This window comes from Diabrotica undecimpunctata, chromosome 9, assembly GCF_040954645.1.
Source record: "Diabrotica undecimpunctata isolate CICGRU chromosome 9, icDiaUnde3, whole genome shotgun sequence".
Taxonomy (NCBI): domain Eukaryota; kingdom Metazoa; phylum Arthropoda; class Insecta; order Coleoptera; family Chrysomelidae; genus Diabrotica; species Diabrotica undecimpunctata.
This window is the reverse complement of record NC_092811.1, coordinates 78,597,941-78,624,349: the sequence shown is the minus strand read 5'-3', so window position 1 is coordinate 78,624,349 and position 26,409 is coordinate 78,597,941. Positions and strand designations below refer to the sequence as shown.

At 33.8% G+C, this 26,409-nt stretch overlaps 1 protein-coding gene and 1 long non-coding RNA gene across 2 annotated transcripts in view; one reads left to right on the top strand and one right to left on the bottom strand.

The window, feature by feature from the left end:
* Positions 1–26,409, bottom strand: part of LOC140450175 (lipase 3-like) — a 156,806-nt gene that overhangs the window by 71,545 nt on the left and 58,852 nt on the right. The window contains exons 3-4 of the mRNA XM_072543629.1: positions 14,726–14,840; positions 903–1,149 (exon numbers count right to left, since the gene is read on the bottom strand). Coding sequence (XP_072399730.1) covers positions 903–1,149; positions 14,726–14,840 — 362 coding nt within the window. The remainder of the gene's footprint in view (positions 1–902; positions 1,150–14,725; positions 14,841–26,409) is intronic.
* The window catches only part of LOC140450176 (uncharacterized), a 60,673-nt gene that overhangs the window by 31,308 nt on the left and 2,956 nt on the right, over positions 1–26,409 (top strand). The gene's annotated exons all lie outside the window — the stretch shown is intronic.

Here is a 26,409-nt window from a genome sequence, read left to right as displayed (position 1 = left end):
GCATTGCGTTTTTTCTGTTTATTTATTTTGTATTGTTTTCGTCTCATTTCTTCTGGTTTGCGTAGTTGTCCGTATTTTTGGTGATTTATTTCAGTAAGTTATTCTGGGATTTAGAACTCTTGTCCGTCAATGTTAATTGACACTTTTAAAAATTGCGAGTTAGTGGAATTATTATCGTCTTTAGTTTCAGTTGAATTAGCTTGGGATTGGGAAGATTGTTGTTCTATTTTTGAACATAATAGAGGGCAGGTATAGTTTTTGCGTTGTAATGTATAAATGCGCGAAATTGTGAAATATAAGTGTAGTAATTTTAATGCGTGTGTATTATGTAGCTGTATTGTGTGAATTATACGTCTACCTGTTTCTTTCTGTGAGCACTCGCGCATTTCGATGGGGCCTGGGCTGAGGATCTCACAGTTTAGCACCAATTGTTTAGACCGACTTTCACCTATGTATTTTGCACTACAAAATAATAGTTCATGAGTATAACAACCGACTGGTGCTAACCACATGTCGAGATACAGAACGTATTGAGCTCAGAAACTTCTTACTATACACTCTCTCAAACAGTTCTGTATCAACTGTATATGTTTTCGCGATTCTAACGAATGGTTTATTAGAAACCGAAATATAAAATACGCTAGTTTAAGATAAGTGGAATGTAAGCATTTTAAAATCTTTTAACCTCAACTTTTCAGACAACGCCATGTGTAACACCCAAAAAGAGAAAGACGTTATATAAATATTTAGCGAAGCTCAATTCCCACCACATTAGCTATAATAGCTAAATGTAGTTCTGATTTATGGATCAGAAGGACTTGCAATATTATACGAATTAACCAATTTTTTTGTACAATAGCCAAGTAGTAAATAAAGACAATCGTGATTGGTACTTTACTTACCTCTAAATCATTCGAAAGTGGTGCAAAATATCTAATTGGGGACGTTATGTGTGTCATATAAGCAGCAGATCCCATTCCAACCATTACTTTAATATTTTTGGCTACTCGTACATTCTCTGATGCGAATACATAAAACATAGTAGTTCCCATCGAATGACCAATATAAATAAGTTCACCAGGTTTCTTTGTAACTCTGGTAATATACGTTATAACCGATGGTAAATCTTTGGTTCCCATTTCATGAAAGCTAAAAAATAACAATGTCTAATTTAATGCTAGTAAAGTACTACTCAACTTACGTTTACATTTTACGTTAAAAATCAATTCACTCTTGAATATAACCCAATCGCCGCAATCCCCTCCTTTATTTATGAATTGTTTTATCTTATTATTAAAAAAAAGTTATTATTAATATTATAATAGTAAAGTTTAAAAATTACTTATTGGTTAATATTAATTCGGCTCAAAAAAATTACACCGGATGATACAATGGATATTTCAGAAAACCATAAATGGAGAACAGCTCCCAAAGGAATGGACGGAGGCATATATGACATCTATATTTAAGAAAGGAGATAGAAAACGATGCGAAAACTACAGAGGAATAAGCGTATTATCATCAATAGGAAGATTATATGGGAAGATACTGCGAGAAAAGATAGAGCCAGCATAAAAGGCAAAATCGGAGAGGATCAGGCAGGCTTAACGGCAGGAACATCATTGAACAACTGGAACAACTGTTGGAAAAGAAAAAAGCAAAAAATAGAGATATACATTTGGCATTTGTGGACCTGAGAAAGGCGTATGACTCTGTACCCAGGACAGAACTATGGGAGGCAATGTACAAATTAGAAATACAGACGGAACTAATAGAAGCTACAAAAGCTCTATATAAAGAATATAAAGTGTCCATTAAAATAGGAACAAGAATCATAGGAGACTTCACCACAACAAAAGGACAACGAACGTGCTGACTTTCTTGGATTTAATTTACCTTTATTGTACTTCTTATTAAGGAATATTTAATAAAGAATAAACAATCTTCATTTTAAATTTTGTTCTAAAAGGCTTGTTCTCCTTTTATTGTTTTAAGTCAGAATATAATAGGCTAGGATTTTTTTGAATTACATATATTGAATTATAATATAATTGTTGGTTTCATAATTTTTTGTTCCAATTCATTTGTATTTCCTGTGGATTTCATTGTAGAGGAAAATTTAGAAGGTACACACATTATCGTTTGTCATGATACTTTAATGCAACTATACCTTTTGACGTTTTTAGGGATTTGCACTTGTTCCGTTTCAAGCAGGTATAACTTTCTTTGGAAAACCCTTTTGATTTTTGAGATATGTACCTATAATAGAAAGTATGTTTTCTAAGTTTTTTAATGAGCGGCATACTAGTTTAAAAATTATCAGTGCATTTAATTCTCCTGTGTTCATGATAGTAGGTAATTATAGATATGGCCACATTAGTTGAAAGTGATTGATGACTTAACTGAATTTTATTTTTTCCTCGATATGGTCTAATTTTATATGTATAACCACATAAATCAAAAATTTCAAACAGCTGTATACTATAATTATGGGATTTTCCTGGTATGTATTGCTATTTTCGTTCTGATCTAATAGGATAGTGATGCGCAACATATAGTCTCTTCTATTCAAATGTCAATCTCACCTGCTCGTATGATAATATAGATCATGGTCATCTCACACGTCCTGCTAGATAACTAAGGAGGCTCTGACGTCCAAGTGTGTGCCGGAATATGCATTTCGACATTTACTGGTCAAAAACTTCGGGCGGATGAGCTGGTAAGTAAAAGGGCAGTCCATTGTTCTGAGATTAAAAAATTGGTCTCAAAGTCAGAGGAACCAGAAAAGCAGTCAATGGCATTAGCATGCAAAAGGCACGAAAAACTACTACATTAAAGATCTCTGATGGCATCTCAGATATTTCAGATCATTATTAAAATATGTACCTGATATGTGAGGACAATGCATCAGGCTAAAAAACTTGAACAGGTATAATGTTATATACAGGAACAGGTATAGTGGTGCTTGTATTGTTGAAAACCATATGGTATACCACTCAGGAAATAATAACGGTCAACGTATGTATGGGGTTGGAATATTCGTGTCTCCTTAATTATGTCAATATGTTACAAATATTATACCTGTTTGTAGAATAATAATAATCCAATTGAATACCATTACAGTCAAATGTTAAATGGTTTACAAGTGTATTCCTTCACCAGCGATAAACCATAAAAGAGGTAGAGAAATTCTATGAGAATAAATTCACTTAAACGACTTAAAAAAGAAGATAGAACTATTATTATGTTGTCGCGAAAAAGCTTAAAAAATATACTAAAATATGCTAAAAATACTCAACGAAGACCAGGTTGCTCAAGATAGGGAGCTTTATTGGGGTGGGTAAGGGTATGGATGGTAAAAAAATTGTAGATCAAAATAGATAGATAAACGATAGATGATAAATAGATAACAAAGTATCACAGTTTAATAAATAAAAACAAGAAACACGGAATACAGCTAAACTGTAAAACAAAATGTGTGCCAATAAGTTTTAACCTAAAACTCATAAAGAAACTTAAGATTAACGAAACAAACATTTGTCTCACAAACGTCAGAAAGACACAAAACACACACGTCAGAAAACATATCAGCAAATTATCGACAAAAACTATAAACATTGGCATATCTAACCATAAGCTGCAAGAAAAGGTTATATATTCAATAAAATACTTTAGAAGAATTAATATATTATCTTCTATAACAAAATCTAAATAATTTATATCGTCTCTATTCAATAATAATATAATTCGTCACAAAAAATAACGTTTATTAAATTTTCAAACAAACATGAATTAAAAAAAATTAACAATAAACAAATATCTTCTAAAAGTTTTTTAATGGGCGGCATACTAGTTCAAAAATTATCAGTGCATTAAATTATCCTGTGTTCACTATAGTAGGTCATTATAGATACGATCACATCAGTTGCAACTGATTAATGACTTACCTGAATTTTATTTTATACTCAAAATATTCACACTCAAAATACTTAAAAAAAAATTACTAATAAATTCATATGAATAAAAAAATCATCACACATATTGTCATCAATATTCTTAAACTTTAAACCAGTTTGCAGTATTTTCTATAATTGAAATATTAAAAAAATTATTCTAATCAAAACTTTAAAATCTCTCAAAAAAATTGGAAATTAAATAAATCTTTGACTACAATCTGAACGAATATCATTGGCCATTTTTCCTTTTTACTTAAATTAAAATTAAAATTACTGTCCCTGACAGCAAAAAACATTATCATTATTAAATAATCATTTACATCATAATAGTTATTAACCTGTAATGCTAGGGCCGTAGGCGTGAAGATAAACAGATGTTCCTCAAGATTTTGAAATACAATATCATGAACTCTTCTGTGAAAATATTGCTAAAGGTGGTTGCCCTCGACATCACAAAATGAGGTTGTACGTGAATAATAGCAGTAACAAGTGTATTACCAATGTGACTTACAAAATACTGACTTTCTGTATATGCAACTAAACAAAAAATATCTACCTCTGAATGCATTCTTCTTCTTAAAGTGCCCTCTCCTCAATGGAGGTTGGCTACTACAATTTTAAACTTTTCCCTATCTTCAGCTGTTCTTATTAGCTGTTCAAAATTTAGCCCTCTACATTGTCGGATGTTTCTGAGCCACGATAGTCTTTTCCTTCCTAGGCCTCTCTTTCCCTCGATTTTTCCTTTCACTATAAGTTGGGCATATTGGTACTTATTATTTCTCAGTATGTGGCCTAATTAGGCCTAAGCTAATTAATTCTTGGGAGAAGGATATATACTTTGGTTCAAAATATGTGTTTCCATGAGAAAATAAAGAACGCTTTAACTAAAAACCTATAAAATTATAAGAGGGAGTAATAAATTTATTACATAATGATTACCAAGAAATTCCGTATTGAATACCAGTCAGTTAGAAGTTATATCGCTATATCGTTAGAGCATGTTCCTGTTGTTGGTAAATTTAGGTTTAGATTAAAGAAGGCTACAAAAAAAAAAATATTGAGAAAAAATAAGATGTAAGAAGAATAAAAAGTAAGGAAACACAAGATTGGTCTCGAAAACGGATTTTTCAGAGAAGCAAGTACCATGGAGCAAACATATAATGCAAAAGAATCACTCCAAAATATTTATATGTAAATCCTTTAAGATTACATAAGAACATCTAGGAGAAAAAAAAAGAAAAGAGGAAAAGTTGGATAAAGGATAATATACTGTAGCTTATGGAAAAAACAAAAAAATCAAAAACAACAAAAGACTATACATATTGTAAAGTATTCAGAGACAAAAGACAACTGATCTCTAAGAAGGAACAGCAATTTGGACGAATCGGTGTAAACTATCAACGAATAGAGATAGTAAAAACATACACCTATCTTGGTATACACGTCAATGAAAATTGGGACTATTCCCTAGAAATCGAATATACGATAGAGAAAGCAAGATCTGCATTTTAAAAAATGGCTAAATTATTTAAAAATCATGATTTACCAATACCCCTAAAAATCGGGTTACTACGATGTAATATATCTTTTCTATACTGTTGTACGAAGTTAAGTCGTGGACTTTCTCAGACGCTACCTACAGGTACGTAGAATCCTTCAGATATTTTATACCGACCGCTTTACTAATCAGACCGTTTCGACAAGAAAACAAAAAGAAAAAAGCTGTTAACCACAATAGAAAGAGAGAGATAAGATTTTTATTGCTGAAATCAATTTTACAAGCGCAAATGTAGAAGAAAAGCGTGGACCAGGATGGCGAAGAATTTTCAGAACATCCAGAACATTCAGAACATAACATCCGTAATGGATAGGCACTACAAGAAGAAGATTAAAGGTACCGCTGACTTATCAATTCTCAAGTTTTCTCGAGGTGTTTTGGTATATTGAAATAGTTTTGTATTAAATAGAATAATGGTCAAATCTTGCATCATTTGTCCCCTTCGATATCTTCCCCAAAATGGCAAAATCTGAAGCGAACCTTAAATCGATTTCTACTCAAAAAGAAACACATCTCATTTTTATATATTCTATTATTTGATCAATATAATTGGATCGATGGCACATGCAACAACCCCATACATATCCCAAGGCCCAACAATATTTAATTTCTGGGTCATTTGTGGACATTTGTATTTTTCTATTCTTTATATTTATTACTTTTCCTTACAGCTAGGCAGCTTATACAAGAAATATGGACACATAAATCCCTCCCCAATGATTGGAATATTGGAATACTTTGCACCATACACAAAAAAATAGATATCTTTGAATCCTCTAACCACAGATGATTTACACTTCTAAATGCAGCGTATAAAATATTTTCCACGGTGGCATAGCGTGGTAGGAAAATCAGCGGACGGAAAATATCAGGCTGGTTTTAGAGGTGGTAAATCGACTAATTTTGGAAAAAAACACGGAATTATGGTATTGATACTCATCACATATTTATAGACTACAAAGCAGCCTACAACTCTGTGAATTGAAGAGAAATGTTCAAAGCAATGAAAGAGCTAGGAATACCAAATCAGTTAGTAAATTTAACAAAACTAACTCTTGAAACAGTTGAATGTAGAGTACGAATTCAGGGGGAACTGTCTGAACCTTTTAAAACAAATAATGGGCTGCGCCAGAGAGACCTTCTCTCCTGTATGCTGTTCAATCTGGCTCTAGAAAAAGTAATACGTATGTCACAAATCACAACCACTGGTTCAATATATAATAAATCAGTGCAAATACTGGCCTATGCTGATGATATCAATATTGTTGGGAGAACGGGAAACGCTGTACGAGATGTGTATGTAGCATTAAAAGAATCAGCTACAAAAATAAGTTAAATATTAAACACCAACAAAACAAAGTATATGAAAATAAGCACGCAATCACAAATCCTACGACGACTTGGAATAGATGAATAGAAAACGACGTCATAGAAGCAGTGAACGAATTTGTATGCCTGGGAGTACTATCAGAGTGGAGCCATAACCTCTTTTGTATGCAGGCCGGGCGATGCCGGCTGGGTGGCTACGATCATCACGCAACCAAACCCTCGCCATCCGAAAACCGGCCTAATCCTGCTGGTCTGGTCCTCCCCGTTCCGATCCGGAAAGCAGCAGACAGATTAAATCGTCCGAGATACGACCATCCCCTCCTGTAAAAATAATGCCAAACGCATATCGCGGGCTAAGAAAAATTAGTGGATAACAAAAAGTGTTATAAAAAAGTTTAAAATAGTAATTAATTTAATATAAAAAAAGTAAAATGGGACGTTCACACACATGAAAGGACAACACAAACATCTACGTGGTCATAAGATAAAAATCTAACTAGACGAATGTAGAAACCACGATAGGAAGAAGCCGATATGAATACTCGAAATAAAATTATCATAAGTCATTTATGTTCATCATCATCATCCAACCTCAAGAGTCTACTGCTGAACATAGGCCTCTTCTTCATGTTTCCTCATGTTTCATATTAGCCTTGTTCCTGTCATTTATGTTAGGACCCCATAAAATGACTATGAATATGGATACTACCTTAAATAACATTAGTGATAAAATTGCGGACGTCGAACCTTGAAAGGTTTAAAATTCTCATGATACGAGAATTCGACTGACACCATTTCCGCGAGCTCCCACTATTAAAGGTGCCATGCAAATCTGTTTCCCTGGATATCGGATCTGCATGGTCTGAACGAATCGAGGCCCAGTGTACAGTGCTGTTTTATTGGCAGCCACTGTACTTAGGGGTTCAGGACCCTCCCAGCTGACGGCAACGTCTACGACAATTACCCGATCACCCTGCTGTGCCACAAGGTCAGGTATCTTCAGAGTCCCGTCGGCGCATCTTATTCGCTGAAAATAATACTACCACAGAGATAAACTGCAGAATTTGCACGGCCAATATATGCTCTTTTGGGCTCAATTGCCTCCTTAAATCCACAATAACATCGAGAAATACAAAAATAAAACTCTATAAATCAATAATACGTCCAGTCCTAACATACGGTTCAGAGACCTGGACTCCAACAAAAGATAATGAAAACATGTTAGGATGTTTCGAAAGAAAAGTACTAAGGCGAATCTATAGAGCAGTAAATGATAATGGAGTGGAGAAAACGATAAAACTTCAAACTTTATAGCATATACCAAGAACCTGATATCGTAAAACATATTAAGATAGGACGTCTGAGCTGGATAGGGCATGTAAAGCAGATGGAACAAAATGACCCAGCTAGAAAAATGCTCGTTGGTAGACCCATTGGTCATAGAAGAAGAGGAAGACCCAGAACACTCACTGATTCTTAAAATGGCTTTTCATCGCTGCTTTCTCCAATTCTCGTTGCTATTTATTCCAATTCTTTTGTAATTAATTCTTTTTCCAATTGCTACTTCCTGTAAAGGATATCTTTACGATTCTTAGATTCTTAGGTTCTATTGCATTTAAGTTAAGAATAAATATCTAAATAATCCACTAATATTTAGCTAAACGAATCGTAAAACAAGTCCTGCAATAAAATAATTTTCCACTCACTTGTGGTGGAATCTTCTTTAAAATAATGGTTCTTTTTGGCAACGCAAATTTTTGTAAGTACATTTTCTTTTTATCTATGAGTTAGGTCAAAACGTTGCATCTTTTTCTTCAATATTGACCCTTCGATGGTCATCGTGATTTCGTGTAATGTTCTTCTCCAAAGATCTCTGTCTATGGTCATTTCTTGTAACTCATGCATATGTCTTTTGCATATTCCTGTAATTTGATCGATTCTTGTTGGGAATCTTTTTCGTGATCTTCGACCTTTTATCTTTCCTTGGATAATAAGACTTTTCATGTGTTCTGTGTCTGCTTTCATAACATGTCCAAAGTAATTTAATTGTTGGAGATGAACTTTGCCAGATAGACGTTTGCTGACCTTTAGCTCGTTTAAAATTAAAATATTTGTCCTGTGATCGATCCACGGAATTCGTAACATTCTTTTCCATTAGAACATTTCAATGGCATTTATCTTTCTTCTTTTCGCTTGTCATAAGGTCCAAGATTCACATCCGTATGTCAGTATTGGAAATATTAGGCAGTTGATTAACCTCACTTTTAGAGTTTGTGAATTTTGAGAGTCCCTCCATATTTTGGGCATCTTTCTTACAGCGACTTTTGCTAGATCACATCTACTTTTTATTTCTTTCTGTAGTGACCCTATGTTTGTGACCAATGATCCCAGATATAAATATGAGCTCACAACCTCAAACCGGTCAATCACGATTATGTGTGGATGATATATGATAGTCTAATCTATCCACTATCATGATCTTTGACTTTGATATTTTAACTGCAGACCAAATATTTGACTTTCTTTTTCAACCAGTCGTATAAAATCAATTAACTCTTCTTGACTATTTTCAAGTAAACCTAGCATAAGAATCTGTAATATAATTCCATGTCATAGTTTTCTTTTGAGTTTATGGAACTGACATACGCAATATTTTGAATGTACGAAAAAACGCCTTGCACGATTCTTAAATCGTTAATCTTAATTAAAATATTTAATATATTTGATAAACAATATGAGAAATCATATTTACCACTTGACTGGATAGTTAACCCCATATAAAATTATAAAGTAGTAAAATATTAATAAGGGAATCACCGATTTTTCGATCACCGAGCAGCACGCTCATTCGCTTTCAGTTAAACCAACCAGCCTGTCTCTTGTGGGCAACTTCTGTTGATATATTATTTATTAGGTCTCTCATATTCGGTCATATTTCCACTTGCTGTTTAATTTCTCTCAATTAGGTCATTTGTTTAATCCATTTTTCAAATATGTATGTAAGTTTTACAAGCATTGTTTACCTTATCATTGATAATATGTGCGATTTTATGAATAGTTACTTTGTTGAATGTAAATGAATTTTGTAAGTGGAAGGAGTGATATAGTGGTCAAATAATTGTATTTTAAAGTATAACAACTCTTTTTTGTTTTTTATATATGTACCTACAAGGCGAGTCTTCAGCACAGTCAGGCAGTTTCCACATACTTAATCTTGTTATGGCAGATTTCGATGTCGTCTTTATGTAGAATTTCTGAAATATGTATTTAATATCAATATCGGTTTGTCTATTTTACACGACATTAGTAGAAAGAAAAATTACTTGGAGTTGGACTTATTAAAAGATTTGGAAATTACAAAAGAAACAAATGAAAACTCTCATTGTCTTAATACTTAATATGAATCTTATCCATTAGCAGTTTTATTAATTTCATACTTTAATTAATATTAACATTTTAATTATTAATAACTTGCTAAACAAGCTTGTTGGTGATTAAGTGATCTACACTTGGCGTTAATTACACTCTCCATATCTTTTTGTAATTTAGATACAATATTTTCACAGTTGTGTAGTTTAACATCTCGCACTGTTGGTCAGTTGATCTTGAGTTATTCTTTGACATTTTCAATTTTGTAGTTTTCCCATTGACTGTAAGTTTGACCAAACCAGTGGGATTATACTTCAGTTTGCACACTTTGTTTTCTTATTTGATTTTAAATTCTAAGTATTTCATTTTCGTATTTCAATTTCGTCTTTTCTACAGTTTTGGTAATGCTTGATAGACCATTTTAGTGTAGTCGACCACCGACTCTCTAACAGATTGTCTAGTCTAGTTCTTAAATTCATACTCTATGTTTACTTCATTTGCCCCCAAATTAACACCTAAATTATCACTGACAGGTTTGAGTGTGATATCTGGATTATACAGTCTACATATAGTAATTGCTTTCTAAAGCTCTAGAGAGATTAGGAAATGCCGAAAGGTCTTAATCTCGATAAAGGAAAAATCCTAATCTGCACCTCCACGTGGTAGAATGTGTGCAACATCAATGTTGATCGCTAACGCAGATAGTGACTGAGTGATTGCCGGTATAAGCAATCCCTGCTTACCGACCAACGGCTTCAGGCGGATGAGTTGGTAGATAGTAGGACAATCTTTTGTCCTGGAGCTGAGAAATCGACTCCAAAGGCGGAAGAGCCAATAAATATGTCAGCGGCAGAAGAATGCACAAGGCAATGGGAAACCACTGCATTAAAGGTTCAACAGAATATCCCTAGTCATTCATAATGGCAAATGCGCAGAAAAGTCAAACAGTTACTAATCATGGAATCCGAAAACCAAGATCCGGTAGGAAAGGAAAAGATCATGTAAAAGACAAGGCCTTTCAGGTCGATAGCAAGCCAAATCCTCGTTTAGATAATAAAATTCGACGTGTAAGAATACACAAAATGTAGACCAATTAGACTTACAACATGAAATGTAAGAAGCTTGTACCAGCCAGGCAAATCAGACAATTTAATACAAGAAATGACCAGAATGAACATAAATATACTGGCATAAGTGACGTACAATTGCCAGACAGCAGCAAACTTATAACCAAAAACTGCATGATGTATTGTGCTGGAAACAACGATCCGGCTCATCGTTATGGAGTCATAATCTTGTTAGACACAGAAACTAATAAATCAGTTATAAGCTTTAATCCTTACTGAGAGAGAGAGTAATAATGGTTCGGCTGAAGACAAACATACAACAAGTTAACCAAATTCAAGTATACGCACCAACAGCGGATAAGAATAAAGAGGAGATAGAACATTTTTACATGGAGTTAGACACAATTTTAAGATCTATTAGAAAATAAGACATTACAATAGTAAGGGGGAACTTTAATGCTAAAGTCAAGAGAAGAAAAGTTGACGAATATGTGGAAATTGGACTAGGTGACAGAAACAAAAGCGGGGATAGACTTGTGGATTTTTGTCAAAATGAACATTTTGCAATAATGAAGACAATATTTCAACTAACCGACAGAAGAATATACACTTGGTGATCTCCTGCATACAAGAAAGACCGCATAGTCAGAAATCAAATAGACTATATATTAGTCAAAAATAGATACAAAAACTCAATTAAAGTAGTAAAAGTATACCCCGGACCATATTTCAACTCAGTCCATAACCCGCTGATAGCTAGAATACACGTGAAACTCAAAAATATTGCATTACCTAAAAATAAACCCACTTTTGATTATACAAAATTAAGAAAAAGAGAAATACATCAAAAGTGATCCTACAAGTCAACTTAAATCTGACATAAGTAGGAGAAGAAATCTAAATAGTGGAAGATGTTAATGAAAATTGGAGCAATATTCAGAAGGCATTACTAAAAGCTGCAGAAGAAAATTTTTTGCAGGCAAAGCCTGAAAAGACAAATAAAAAACAGCAGTGGATGAATTCCAAAATTTCAGCATTAATGGAACAGAGGAGAAAAAGCAAAGGGAGAAATGAGCCAAAATATAAAGAACTAGAAAGTAGAATTAAAGAAGAGATAAAAAAGGCAAAGGAAAAGTGGTTAACAGATCAATGCATAGAAATAGAAGAGTACAGAGAGACAGAAAATACGACAGCTTTAATATGCATAAAAAAATAAAAGAACTAACAAATACCAAAAATACTATGGAATACTCAAAGATGGAAATGGTAAACTCATTGCAAACATCAAAGATAAACTAAGATTTTGGCAAGAATATGAAAGAATATGAAACTATTCGAATGATAGAATAATACAAGAAAAACTACAGGAACAAATAGGACCGAAAATATTAATGTGTGAATTAGAACAGGTAATTAGAAATGCAAAAACCACTAAATCAGTAGGCCCAGATCAGATACCCACTGAGCTAATTAAATGCATTAACGAAGAAATACTGATTATACTTTTAGACTTGTTCAACAAAGTATATACAACAGAAGTAATACCCGAACATTGGTTGCTGTCCACGATTGTAACACTACCAAAGTCAGTACATGCGACAATATGCTCCCAGTACAGAACAATATCCTTAATAAGTCACACACTTAAAATATTTCTTAAAATAATAAATGGAAGATTATACAAAAAAATAGAGGAAGATATAGATGACACCCAGTTTGGATTCAGAGGAGGACTAGGAGCGAGAGAGGCTCTATTTGCTTTTAATGTTCTCGCGCAAAGACGACTAGATATTAACCAGGATCTCTATGTCTGCGTTATAAATTATCAAAAGCCTTTTGATAGAGTACGACATTAGAAACTCGTAAAACTGTTAAAATAAAAAAATGTGGATAGTTGAGATATACGGGTTATTGTCAATCTGTACTCGAATCAAAAAGTTAAGATTAGAATCAATAATGTCTATACAGAAACTATAGAAATCAAAAAAGGTGTTAGACAGGGTTGCGTGCTGTCCCCATTGTTATTCAATCTGTACAACGAAGCTATTTTTAAGGAAGCAATATCACAGAAACAACAGGGTACAATAAACGAAAAAATCTTGAACAGCATAAGATTCGCAGACGATACCGCTGTTTTTGGAGACATTTTAGAAGCACTGCAACGCTTAGTAAATAGATTACATCAAGTCAGTATAAAATATGAACTACAAGAGTGAATAAAAATAAAAACATAAAAATAAAAAGAGTGAACAATAAAAAAGAGTGAATAACTACAAATATCTGGGAACCTGGGTAAAGGAAAACAATGACCAAGGAAGAAAAATAAGGACACGCATTGAAATTGCAAGACAAGCATTTTTAATAATCAAAACAATGTTTGTGAATCAAGACCTTTCTCTGAAGCTGAGGATAAAAGCCTTAAGATGCTACGTGTTCTCGACTTTGTTGTATGGAATGGAAAGCTGGATACTAAAAGTGGATAATATAAAGAAGTTGGAATCATTTGAAATGTGGTGCTATAAAAGAATTTTAAAAATACCATGGTCCCAACGAGTTATAAATGCAGAAGTTTCAGGAAGGCTACAAAAGGATTGCGAGGTCATAAAGCACATCAAAACAAGAAAGCTGGAATATATAGGCCGCATTACCAGAGGAGCGAAATATAAGATATTAAGGCTCATAGGGCAAGGTAAAATCAAGGGTAAAAGATCCATAGAAAGATGAAGAATTCCCTGGCTAAGAAACCTAAGAGAGAGTTGCAGCTCAGTAGATCTTTTCAGAGCAGCCGCCAATAAGGTACGGATAGCTGTGTTGATAGCCAACCTCCGATAGGAGAAGGAACTACAAGAAGAAAAATAAAGTAATTAATATAATTTTATATTTCATCAGTTGGCTTTTTCTATATTAGTGGTCAATTGTACTTTTGGTCAATTATTGTGACTACTCATCCAAGGTGTTTTGGATGTTGTCATTTTAAAACGTTTGTCCTTTGTCCAGTGTTAGTTTTTGTGTAAATGTATTTAATGTATATAACATTCATTGAATGACTGCATAGCCAATATTTTTAAAGAAGTAAGTCTAAAACGTTATATAAACATATTTTATCAACAATACACTTGAAGTTTTTTCGAAGTTAACTAAGTTTCCTTCGCTTAAAAAAACGTTTCTGGGCTTATTTCATATACCCTTGAAGATGCATTGAAAGCGAAAGTACTTGAGAAGATTTATTAAAAAAACTGTGCTCGATATCTTCTGTTTTATTTGAGTTAAGTTTATATCAGATAATATGTTCAAGACTTGTATATTAGTTAATGGAAGATGTGCAATAAGCACATTGGCTATAGTACGACCGGTCTAGAACAGACGACCTCCAGAGAAGAAAAAAAAAACATGTAAATGAGAATTAATGTAACAAATGCTACACATTTAAAAGAATTTATATTTACCTGAAATTCCAAAAAGCTGAGTGATCGTTTGGTAAAGATATATGTGATCTCGAGTAAACATTTCCTCTTGCATTTCCTAACCAAACATCATAACCTTTGTCTGCTAATAAAAATGCTAAAAATACAAAGTAAGTCCACACAATTTAAAATTAAAAATAAAAGTTATAGTTTAAAAAATAAAAATCTCAAAAACACTCGATAGTGAAACATTGTTTTGCTTCGTAATAACACTTCTGATCTAATGGTTTAAAGTGAATTTATTTTATCTTGGTGAATTAGTAACATTGCCCAAAATATTATTACTTGTAATAAAAATTAAAACAAATATGAAAAAATCATTTAAAAGTCACAGCTAGATGTAAACCTTAGTATTGTTTTCATCTTATTTTGGAGCTTTTCAAAAATAATCTAGAAAATAAAATTGTGTGTATTTATTTTAGTAATTTTCAAAATTTGTTAAATACAATATATTATATTTTATTCATCATTTACATTTTCATTATTACCTTTTATTTATGTTTAATTAGTTCATTTTGATTATCATTATGTTTCATTATAATGGACTTAATAAATCGAACTCCAGTCATTCGTATAAAAAAAGTAAATAGAAGTAAAGATAGCCATGAATTTAGTGACGTCATTGCTGAGAAATATACCGTGCGGTCCATATGTATGGAATAAATGAATTCCATACATATGAATTTGACAATTTACAGTATGAAAATATTAGCCCCTTCCAGCACCCCCTTTGAATTATAAGCACCCCCTCGAAAATTTTAAATAACAAAGGGGGTCGTATGGCAACTTGTTAGAAAGGGATTTTAGTCCTCTGTTCAGAAATATAAAGTTTTATAAGTTTGGTGCAATCATAAATAAGAAAATTGATTTTTAAGATTTTTTTTTATTTATTTATGCCTCAACCTCATAGGGTCATTAGCATTGTACAATTTAGAGTTTTACAATTTATTTAGTACATTTATGGAATGTAAGTGTAATGTCAAATTTTTCATATCAGTTCCGTCATTTAATATTGCCTGTAAGGTATCTTGTAATTTATATTGAAGTCTCTCCATGCGATATAAAGGACACTCCAGTAAAATATGGCGAACACTGAGCACAATATCACATACGTTGCACTGTGGTTTTAATTCACTCTCCAGCAGATGTTTTTGGGTGATGGCGGTGTGGCCTATTCTCAAAGGAGATGGGATGCTTTGATGTATACGCTTATTTGGGGTTGATTTCCAAGGTAATATGTAATGTTTTACTTCTCGTAGTTTGGATGTTGACTGATTCCACTTGGTCTGCCAATCATTGATTATTAAGTTCTTGATTATAGGTTTTATATCTAGATGTGGAATGCTTCTGATTTCTACAGCTTCCGGACTCGAGATTGCTAGTTTTGCCAAGGAATATACTTCTTCGTTACCAGCAATTCCAATATGGGAAGGAATCCATACAAAGTTGACATTTATGTTCATAGTTTACAGTTGGCTTAATGCTGATTTAACAAGTAGTAGACTTGGATGACTAGGATATAAGTTATTTAGGGCAATTACAGAACTACAGGGAGTCCGTAATAATGACAGGGTTTTTGATACTATTTTCTACCACAAAATTATTGCATTGTGAATAGCGGTTAATTCGGCTGTGCAAATGGATGTTAATTTAGGGAGTTTCATTAATATTTTTGTTTTATTAGACATAAATGCTACTCCCACTCCATCTATAGTTTTAGAGGCATCGGTATATATAAGATTATGGTTACTGTATGTCTTGAATTCTTGAAGGACATATTGATATAATGCTTTGGGATGGTTATCTGCTTTTTTATATATGGAGAGTTTGGTATTGATAGATGAAATGGGAACAGTTCAATGGGGAACAGTGTTAATATCGGGTATACAATAGGTATCTTGAAATTTTAATTTAAGTTCATTGATGTATCTATTTACCCTTTCATAAAAAGGAAGGTCAAGCCTAGCATGAGTTTTAAAGATATTCCTAAAACGGTCTGAATTTACATAGTGGTTAACAGGATTCATAGGATTTGCCTGTATTGATGCCGCATATGTTAGTAAAAGTTGTTTTCTTAGGAATTCCAGGGGGACTTCTCCAGCTTCACAGTGTAATCTTTCAGTAGGGCTAGTATAAAAAGCACCTAGTATAGTTCGCAAAGCACTATTTTGTATTCGATTGAGTTGTTTTATGATATATGGTTTTGCTGAATCATAAATAATACAAGCGTAGTCGAGTTTGGACCTGATCAATGACTTGTACATAAGGGTCAGTGTTTTACTATCTGCTCCCCACGTGTTGTGTGCAACAGTTTTAATAATGTTAAGTGCAGATTGACAAGTACTTTTTAGATTATGAATGTGGTGGTTCCAGGATAATCTGTTGTCAAATGTCATGCCCAGACATTTCATTTTCTCAAAAAATAGTTTTAATTCTGGAGTGATATAACATCTTTTTTTTTGAAAATAACATAGCCTTTGATTTTGTTGTTGATAATTGAAGACCTGTGGAATTTGTCCATAATTCGAGATTCCATAGCAGGTTCTGTAGATGGGTCTGAAGGGTTTTATCATTTATCTTCTTAAGTCATCTGCAAAGAGTCCAGCTTTTACTGGTAAGTCACAAGTGGAGATAATATTATTTATTGCAATAAGAAATAGGGAGACGCTTAAATTAGATCCTTGGGGAATTCCGTTTTTTTGAATTTTTGTATTAGATAAAGTACCGTTAGAGTGCAAGCACTCCTGACCATGGCGCAGTAGACGAAATTTGGTTTAGTCCCCACTTCCATGCGAAACGCATATGCACTGTATAATGCCACTTACAATAGAACCTCTCTGCCTTTACGTGAATTTGACTCCGCCCTCGCGCAGCTCCATGGTCAGGAGTGTTTGAACTATCCTTAACTCGTACATTAAAAGTTCGATGAGGTAGGAAATTTTTTATGAACTGTGCTATATTACCTTTTATTCCCCATCGACTAAGTGTTTGAATAATACCATGTCGCCAAACTGTATCGTATGCTCTTGTTATGTCAAAAAATACTGCGATACATTTTTTTCCACATGCCATTGCTTCATGAATCTCAGACTCTAAACTAATAAGATTATCCAATGTTGAACGACTTTTTCGGAATCCGCTTTGTTCCGGGGCAAGTAATTTATTATTTTCTAAAAACTACATTATTCTGTTGGATAAGATTTTCTCGAGAACTTTACACATTACACAAGTTAGAGAAATAGGTCTATATGAATGTGACAGAGATTTTGGTTGATTTTGTTTATAAATAGGGATGACAATAGATGAACTCCAGAGAAAGGTCATCAGGTGGTATATCAATACCTTTATATTCCTCTCTTTCTTTTTTGGTCAAAAAATCTGGAGGAAGAACATCATCACTTGAGAATTTTTCAAAACTATTAGCTAGAATATTGATTATGTCTAGAGGGGAAGTGTATATTTTTTGTTTTTCTTCTAAGAAGTTAATGTGGTTTGGGGTATTTTTCCCGGATATCTTTCGTACCATTTGCCATACTTCATTAATTGGTGTAGATAAATTTAATTCTGAAACAAACTTTTTCCATGATTCACGTTTACTTCTTTTAATTATAAATCTAGCTCGTGCTTTTAGTCGTTTGAATTCCAATTTATTTTCAAGTCTATTATATTTCCTGTATTTCCTGAATCGATTTTGGAATTCTCGCATAACATTTTGTACGACCTCGGGGGTTATTTTGTTAATTTCTTCCGTTATCCTAACTTTTAAATCAGCAATACTGTTTGGTCTATTAAAATATACCTTAGATTTTAAATAACCCCATAAGAAGTAATCGAGAGGAGTAAAATCTGAGATCTAGCTGGCCATTCGATCGTTTCACGTTTTCCAATCCACCTATTGGGAAAAACCTCGTTTAAACAATTTCTAACTACAGTCCATCTAATTTACAAACCGTTGCACGTCATTATCTACGTCAGAGATCGAAGTTGACATAGTTGCCAAAGTATAAAAAAATCCTGAATCCATTTTAAATCAAATAAATAGGTCACATAATTATTGCAAAAGTGGATTATACAACAAAACAAATTAATATTTAATGTAAATAAATAGAAACAAAACAAGAGTTAAAAAATAATCTTGTTAAAAATAATTTGAGCCGCTTGTATGCGTCGTATAAAGATGTAAAATGGAATACATAGATATTTATTTTATTTTATGTAAAATGGAAAAACAAAAAGTGTCAACACCGCAACTGTCAAATAAGTGTTACCAATTTATGCCAAAATATCACCTTCGTTCGATTACAGTTACAGTGTGTTCCGAACAAATGTTCTTCATAAAAACGCTTTATAATGCATTTATGCAAATTAAATGAAACATATTATTGTGTATTTCTTTAAGTTAACATTAATAGAAATCTTTAAATATTATTTCTACGCGTATATAATAAAATATGTCTATGGCTGTAATACCAGTGTACTCGGCAAAGTGATTCTAAAAAAGAACACACCTACCGCCCAAATATTTCGTATTGGTATCATGTGACCTCACCGGCTATGACGCGGATGACGTGCAACGGTTTGTAAATTAGATGAAGTATATACGTGCAAAATGCGGAAGAGCTCTGTCTTGTTCGTAGTAAATAGATCGATCTATCTCATTTGTATGATTGACATTAGGCAAAAATCTTCGTAATGTAGGCACTAAAAAGTTAATCAAAAAATCTAGATAAACCTTACCATCAACTGTGCCCTCAAAAAAATAAGGACCAATAATTTTATTGTTAATGATACCAGCCCAAATGTTAATTTTTTTTAGGATATTGCGTGAGTCTCACGCACCAAGTGAGGATTTTCTCTGAGTTCTGTTAACCGTTCCGTTTAAATGAAACGCCGCTTCATCAGAAGCTCTCAAAATAGATGATTCACTTACATCATTGACGGCGGCCAGTTTTCGAGTTGTCTTATGCGGATTTTCCCCAATTTCTAGAAGTACGTCTAACTTTTTTTCATCAGTAAATTTAACATTTCTACCTGGTTTTTCAATATTTTTCACATGTCCAGTATAACAAACTTCTGTTCAATTTTTCTAACTATAGACTGCGAAACTTGTTGAACAGGGTATTTATTATTAAACATTTCACAAACCTCCTTTTGAGTTTTTCTTTTATTACCAAAACTAATCATAATTAAAATGTCTATTATTTAAGTCTCGGACAAATGAGCCATAATTAAATTTAATTTTAAATACCCAAATGACAGCAGCCTACTAGATTCATATCAATTTTTTATTTGGATTTTTGACTAATATTTTATCTTCAAAGTTTTTTCCCTACTGTTTAGCAGAACAGATTCGAAAATACCTGATTATTTCTAAAGCATATTTTAATAGACCCGGCAATATTGCTGATTTAAAAGTTAGGATAACGATAGAAACGAACAACATAACCCCCGAGGTCATACAAAAAGTTGTACGAGAATTCCAAAATTGCATCGGTTATTGTCAAGAAGTGAATAATGGTGGTCAAGTTAAACATTTAATTTAATTGTAAAAATCAATTTTCTCAGTTATGAGTGCACAAACTCAAAAAACTTTATATTGCTGAATAGAGGACTAAAATCCCTTTCTAACAAGGTGCCACACGACCCCCTTTGTTATTTAAAATTTTCGAGGGGGTGCTTATAATTTAAAGGGGGTGCTGGAAGGAGATAATATTTTCATACTGCAAATTGTCAATTTAAGAATAAAAATCGACCTGTTTCAGGTTTTTTTTTTCAGAAAGTACATAATAACGTTAAAAATGAATTTATTTCATACATATGGACCGCAGGGTATATATATAATATAACTGCATGTGAAAATAAAATTGTTGATTTTACTATTCTTCTTACTATTTCATCATATTCTCTTTTCTTTAAACCTTCCTTGGATTTCTACAAATATTTCTACAAAAATTAGGTTTTTATTTTTTATAATTAATTACGCTGAATCGTTGTTTAATAAAGTCTACAAGTATGAACGAGCATTCCTGTGCTAATGCATCGATACCAGCAAGTGTCGATGTCGATGTGTGTAAATACGATAAAGTCTCGCGCCTATCGAGTTTAAAAAGTCAAATGTAGTCAGTCTCATGAACGTTACGTATTGTATTTTATGTGAGTTTTGACTGAAAATTGTGTAATTAAGACTTAAGTCCTAGACTTAATTGCAAATCGATTGTTTTTTATCACCAGTCATCAGTCACTTCGGCTACGTTGGATTCTGGAACGCCACAAACACCTTCTTCTTCTTTTGCTAAAAGAAGGCAAAAACGAGGTGGTTGTTATCCTTAAGCTATAAAGAAATATATCGCTGCAAATTACAAAGTAGATGCAGAAAAAGTCGTCTATCTCATCGTGTTCTGGATCTACAAAGCCTAGTTTAGGAGAAAAATGAAAGCTGGAGGAACAACTAAACCGAAAAAAACTGCCACCGCCGCCAAACGTTTTTCTTTAACGAAAAGACAAAATCTGCAAAGAAAATGACTAAGGCTAAAGAAGCACTATCAAAGACAGAGAAAAGCCGGCGAAGGCGAAGAAAGTTGAAAAAAAGTCAACTCCTAAAACTGCGTCATCTGCATCCTCCGTTCCGACCTTCGCAGAGGCCAAAGTAAAAACACCAACCAAAGCGAAGAAATAAAATAAAGGCAGTCCCACGAAAAAACCAAAGGTATCTAAGCCAAAAACCGCCAAGGCTACCGCAAGTTCACCAAAAGGCTAGAAAAGTAGTAGTAGTACGTAGTCTTTAAAATGAGTTCCTATAAAAATTTAGGTGAATGTTGAAAAATAAAACGAAAAGCGCAGATCAAGATAAAGTAGCAAAAAAAAACTAAAAAAACGTTGGAAAATTTTTTATCTGGAAATGGAGAACAATTACAACAATCGTCATCAGTTTTGCAAATTTCACCTGTTTAAATTCCAGAAACATCATTTGTGTCAAAAACTATTCTTCAAAAAGATCAGCAGGAAAAAACAGGCAATTTAGATTGTGAAGATAAAATAAAAGAAGAAAATATAAATTTAAAATCATCTCAAAGTAATGATGAAACTATGAGTTTTGTAAACGACATTGCATTATGGCCAGACGCCATTTAGACGATACTTCATCATCATCATCATCATTTGGCTCTACAACTCTATGTGAGTCTTGGCCGCGTTTACTATTTTCTTCCATTGTTGTCGGTCCTGAGCAGCTATTTCCCATTGCTGTATTCTCATTTTGCGTAGATCACTGGCTACTGCGTCCTTCCATCTCTTTCTTGGGCGACCAACTGACCTTCTGCCATCGAGCCTTTCTCAGAATGTGGCGTTCAGGAGTCTTTCGTCACTCGATCTTAGTACGTGGCCCGCCCATCTTATTCGGTTTGATTTATTGTGTCTTCTTCTCCATGCTCCTGGTGTCTCTTCTCTACAAGGCCCATAAATACTCCGCAGTATCTTTCTTTCCAGTACCAGTAATATTGTCGTTTCATGCTGGTTCAGAGTCCATGTCTCGCTTCCATACGTTATTGTGACGAATTAATGTCTTGTACACTCTTATTTTTACTGGTATTGAGAGTATTTTTGATTTGAGTACGGTCATTATTAAGTAATATGCCCTGTTTATTGCAATGATCCTGGCTGCCACGTCCTTTTCATATTTATTTTCAGATGTTCTGATCGCTCCCAGGTACTTGAATTCTTTGACGACTTTAAAGTTGTATTCATTAATTGTTACGTTTTGTCTAACCATTGGTCTTGGGTTCTTCGTAAACACCATATACTTGGTCTTGTCCTCGTTGACCTTCAGACCAACTTCCTTGGCTCCGTTTTCGAATAGGAATTTCGACTTAGACGATACTTAACAGACGCAATGCAAGATTATGTATTATATAAAAAATCTACTAAAATCAATAAATTAATCTTTAGAATCATCTTCTATTCGATGTAATGAAGGATCAAAACAAATAACAAGAAAATTACCTATCGCCTTCTTCTATCAACAACTTACGACTTCTATCAACGAAAATCAACAAAAGCAAACAACGCTAATGACAAACGGACGAACGATTTGAAAAATGTACATAAAAAAATGTCAAAACATGGAAACTTCACTGACTGTAATTAACATTAAATTTAAAACAATTTTCATGATAGTGATGTTAGTGACTCCTCAATAGAGAAGTAAAATTGTTATGAACAAGATTTAAACCTAGCAGAACTAAAAAATAAAGTAGTACAAATTAAGACTGTTATAACTAGAGAGATATTTTTATAAGAAAATATTATTTCGCCTGTATCTATTTGGTCATTCATTAAGAAAAATAATATTATTGCCACATTGCCAAATTTAAACACAATACTGAGAATTTATTTAACCATTCCAATTTTCGCTTGGAATCCGATAATTAAATAGAACTACATACTATATGCTTTGAAATCAAACTACCAAAAGCAAAATATGTGTCATGACTGAAAAATAGGTCCGGAATTACAATGTTGCCCAAAGTTAGTCCGCCACTGATCATACTGAGCGATAAGGAGTATTCATTTCAATAATGTTTTTGCTAACAAACAAAAAACCGATTATATATAATATTAAATAGTAAAATAGAAGTCAAGCATTATTCCAATAATCTATCACTAACCTAATATATAAAAATCTCGTGTCACAGTGTTTGTTCTCGAATTCATATAAAACAGCTTGAGTGGTTTTTATGAAATTTCTTGTGTATATTTGGTAGGTCTAATAAAAGGTCACAGGCTATTTTTTATACTCCTAGGTGATATATAAACATATAAAGAAAAGAAAGTTGGAATACTTGGGTCACGTTATGAGACATAATAAATATAGAGTACTACAACTGATCGTTCAAGGGAAAATAGACAGCAGAAGGGGTCCAGGGAGGAGAAGACACTCTTGGCTCCAAAACTTGCGGCAATGGTTCGGATTGTCATCTGCTGAACTATTCAGATCTGCAGTAAACAAAGTCAGAATAGCCATGTTAATTGCCAACGTTCGGAACGGACAAGGCACATGAAGAAGAAGAAGGTGATAAGAGTGGTGGTAGTAGGTGACAAATGTGGTCAGAATTTTTTGAAGTATACTTCTACTGCTGAAGAATATTTCTTATCACTCGTTATGATGTTTTTGCAAGTGGTCGTCTACGTGGTCTTCCCATACCATCCTTACTATTCTTTCGTCAGAATGTCTTCTTAGGTGTCCTGCTCACTGGAGTCTTCTGGACTTTATTTCTTTTATTATGTTAGTGTCTGGATATAGTTCTTCGAGCTCTTTGTTATCCTATATTGTTCTGCTGCTCTATCAAGTACAGGCCCAAAGATCTTTTGTATGTTTTATTATTTGTTTCGTTTTTATAAAATAATAAAGGGCATAAATTGTTAGGTATTAAAAATCGGTAAGATAGTTTCGAAACAAATTCATCTTATCAATTTTTCTATCAGATGTCGCTATTGCGTCCATAACGAAGCCATGTTATTGTTGCTTCCTTATAAGACAGAGAAGATTATTTTTCACGTTAAGAACGGCTATGAATAACTATTCTGATGAGACTTATTAAGTCGAAATACGTATCAATAGATACATAGACGCTTTGAACGTGAAATCAAATCTTTTCTGTCTTTTTCATTTCATTTTCATTTTGTTAGGTATTGTTTATTTCTTGTGATCCGTTATTGTCTTCAGGTATTGTTGTTCCAAGATACTTAAATTCTGTATGGTGATGTTCTGTTCAAATCTGTCTCTGTTTCGTAATAGCAGCTCATTTGCAGATATTTAGATTTGCTTTTATTGGTTAGGGGCCACATCTTCTCTGCTTCCTTCTTGAAACTGACGAAAATCTCCTTCATCCCTAATCTGGTGTTTCGTATTAGATCGATATCGTTTGCAAATGCCAACAGTAAGTTTGCCTCTACTCGATGGAATACTACAGTTCGTTCTTCGATTTTTCACTTCTGGTTATGTGTTCCAGAGCTAGATTAGATTAGATTATGTGAGGTCGTTAAGGCCATGCGGCCTCACCGCACTTCGACCTATAGAGATCTTTTGCGCATACCGTAATCTAGTTAAACTCTAGAATGCCAATACTTCTGATGAAGTTGATTAGCTTTCTAGGTGACTTGTTTCCTATGTCAGAGGGCGCCAGACTGACCTCTCCTAGGAATTTTAGTCTTTTGCAGAACAGTAACGACAGTTCTCACTATCTGATTTGCCCATCTTCTTGAGATGATATCTCAGAGGGCAGTGACCAGAGAGAAGGCCAGTGACGATTTTGATATCTTTTTTACTCATTTCGAGAAGGCGGTTTGTTGCAGTAGGCGACACTTTTATGAGCCTTTTTGCTTGCTGGTGTGTTAGACCAATATGATCTTAGTTGATTGAGTTCCCAAGTACGGAGTTCCTCTCTGATGTGGCTTTTCGATAGTCCACAGAAGGGTTCCGGACCCTGGAATGGGGTATTAGCTCCTTCTTTTGCGAGGCTGTCAGCTTCCTCATTTCCTGCAATTCCCTTGTGACCTGGCACCCACATCACAGTTACATTGTTGCGTTCCGCCAGCTTCTTGAGAGATTGTTTACAGTCCCAAACCAACTTCGACTCACATGTACATGACTTAAGATTTAAGGCGCCTTGGCTGTCTGATAAAATAAGGACTTTTGCCCTACGGGTGTCTCGGTTGAGACATTCTTGGGAACTTATGTCTATAGCATGTATTTCTGCCTGGAAGACAGTTGGGGCGTTTCCAAGAGATTTAGATAGGCCCAGTAACTCCTACTCCTGCCCTTTCATCTACCTTAGATCGATCCCTTTACCATACGAGTGAACCTTCTTCCACTTTTGGTTCAATTTCTTCACCCATTTGGTGGTTTTTTATGACCACTTTAAAGGGTGTTTCAAAGTCGAATTTGACTGGCATAGCATCTGTCGGCATGTCCTTAGAATCCAATGGAACTTCTTCTAAGATTTTCAGGTGGCCTACTAGATCTCCAGGTTTCATTATTTGTGTCTGTCGCAGTTTTAAGGCGGTAGTTACTGCCTCCCTCCTTATGCAGAACTGCAAGGGAGGAAGGTTCAGCATCGCCTCTAGAGCTGCAGTGGGACATGTTGACATTGCCCCTGTGATTCCCAGACAAGCTAACCGCTGCACTTTTTGAAGCTTGGCGTTAGCTGTTGTTTGTTGTGTTTTTGGCAACCATACGAATGATGCGTATGTGACCATGGGCCTAATTATTGTTTTATATGACCAGAGAGTCATTTTCGGTTGTAGGCCCGAAGTTTTTCCAAACGTCTTGCGGCAGGTCCATCTTGCCACCAAAGCTCTGGATAAAACTTTTTCAATATGACTATTCCAGGTGATTTTTTGATCTAGGGTTACCCCCAGATATTTTACTTCCTTGGAATAGTCTAATGTGATGCCATTCATAGTTGGAGCCTGTAAATTGTATTTACGTCTCCTTGTTCCATAGCTAAGGTAGAGTTGTGGTGAAAGTGCATCTTTCTGTTTAAGTTCATTGTTTATTTCAAATGGCTTCGAGTATTGTTCTTACTGTATTCACCTTACATCGTTATTTTTCTATGCAAATCCGTATTAAGTTCACTAGTTTTTTTTTAAAGAAAGTTCTTGCATCGCTC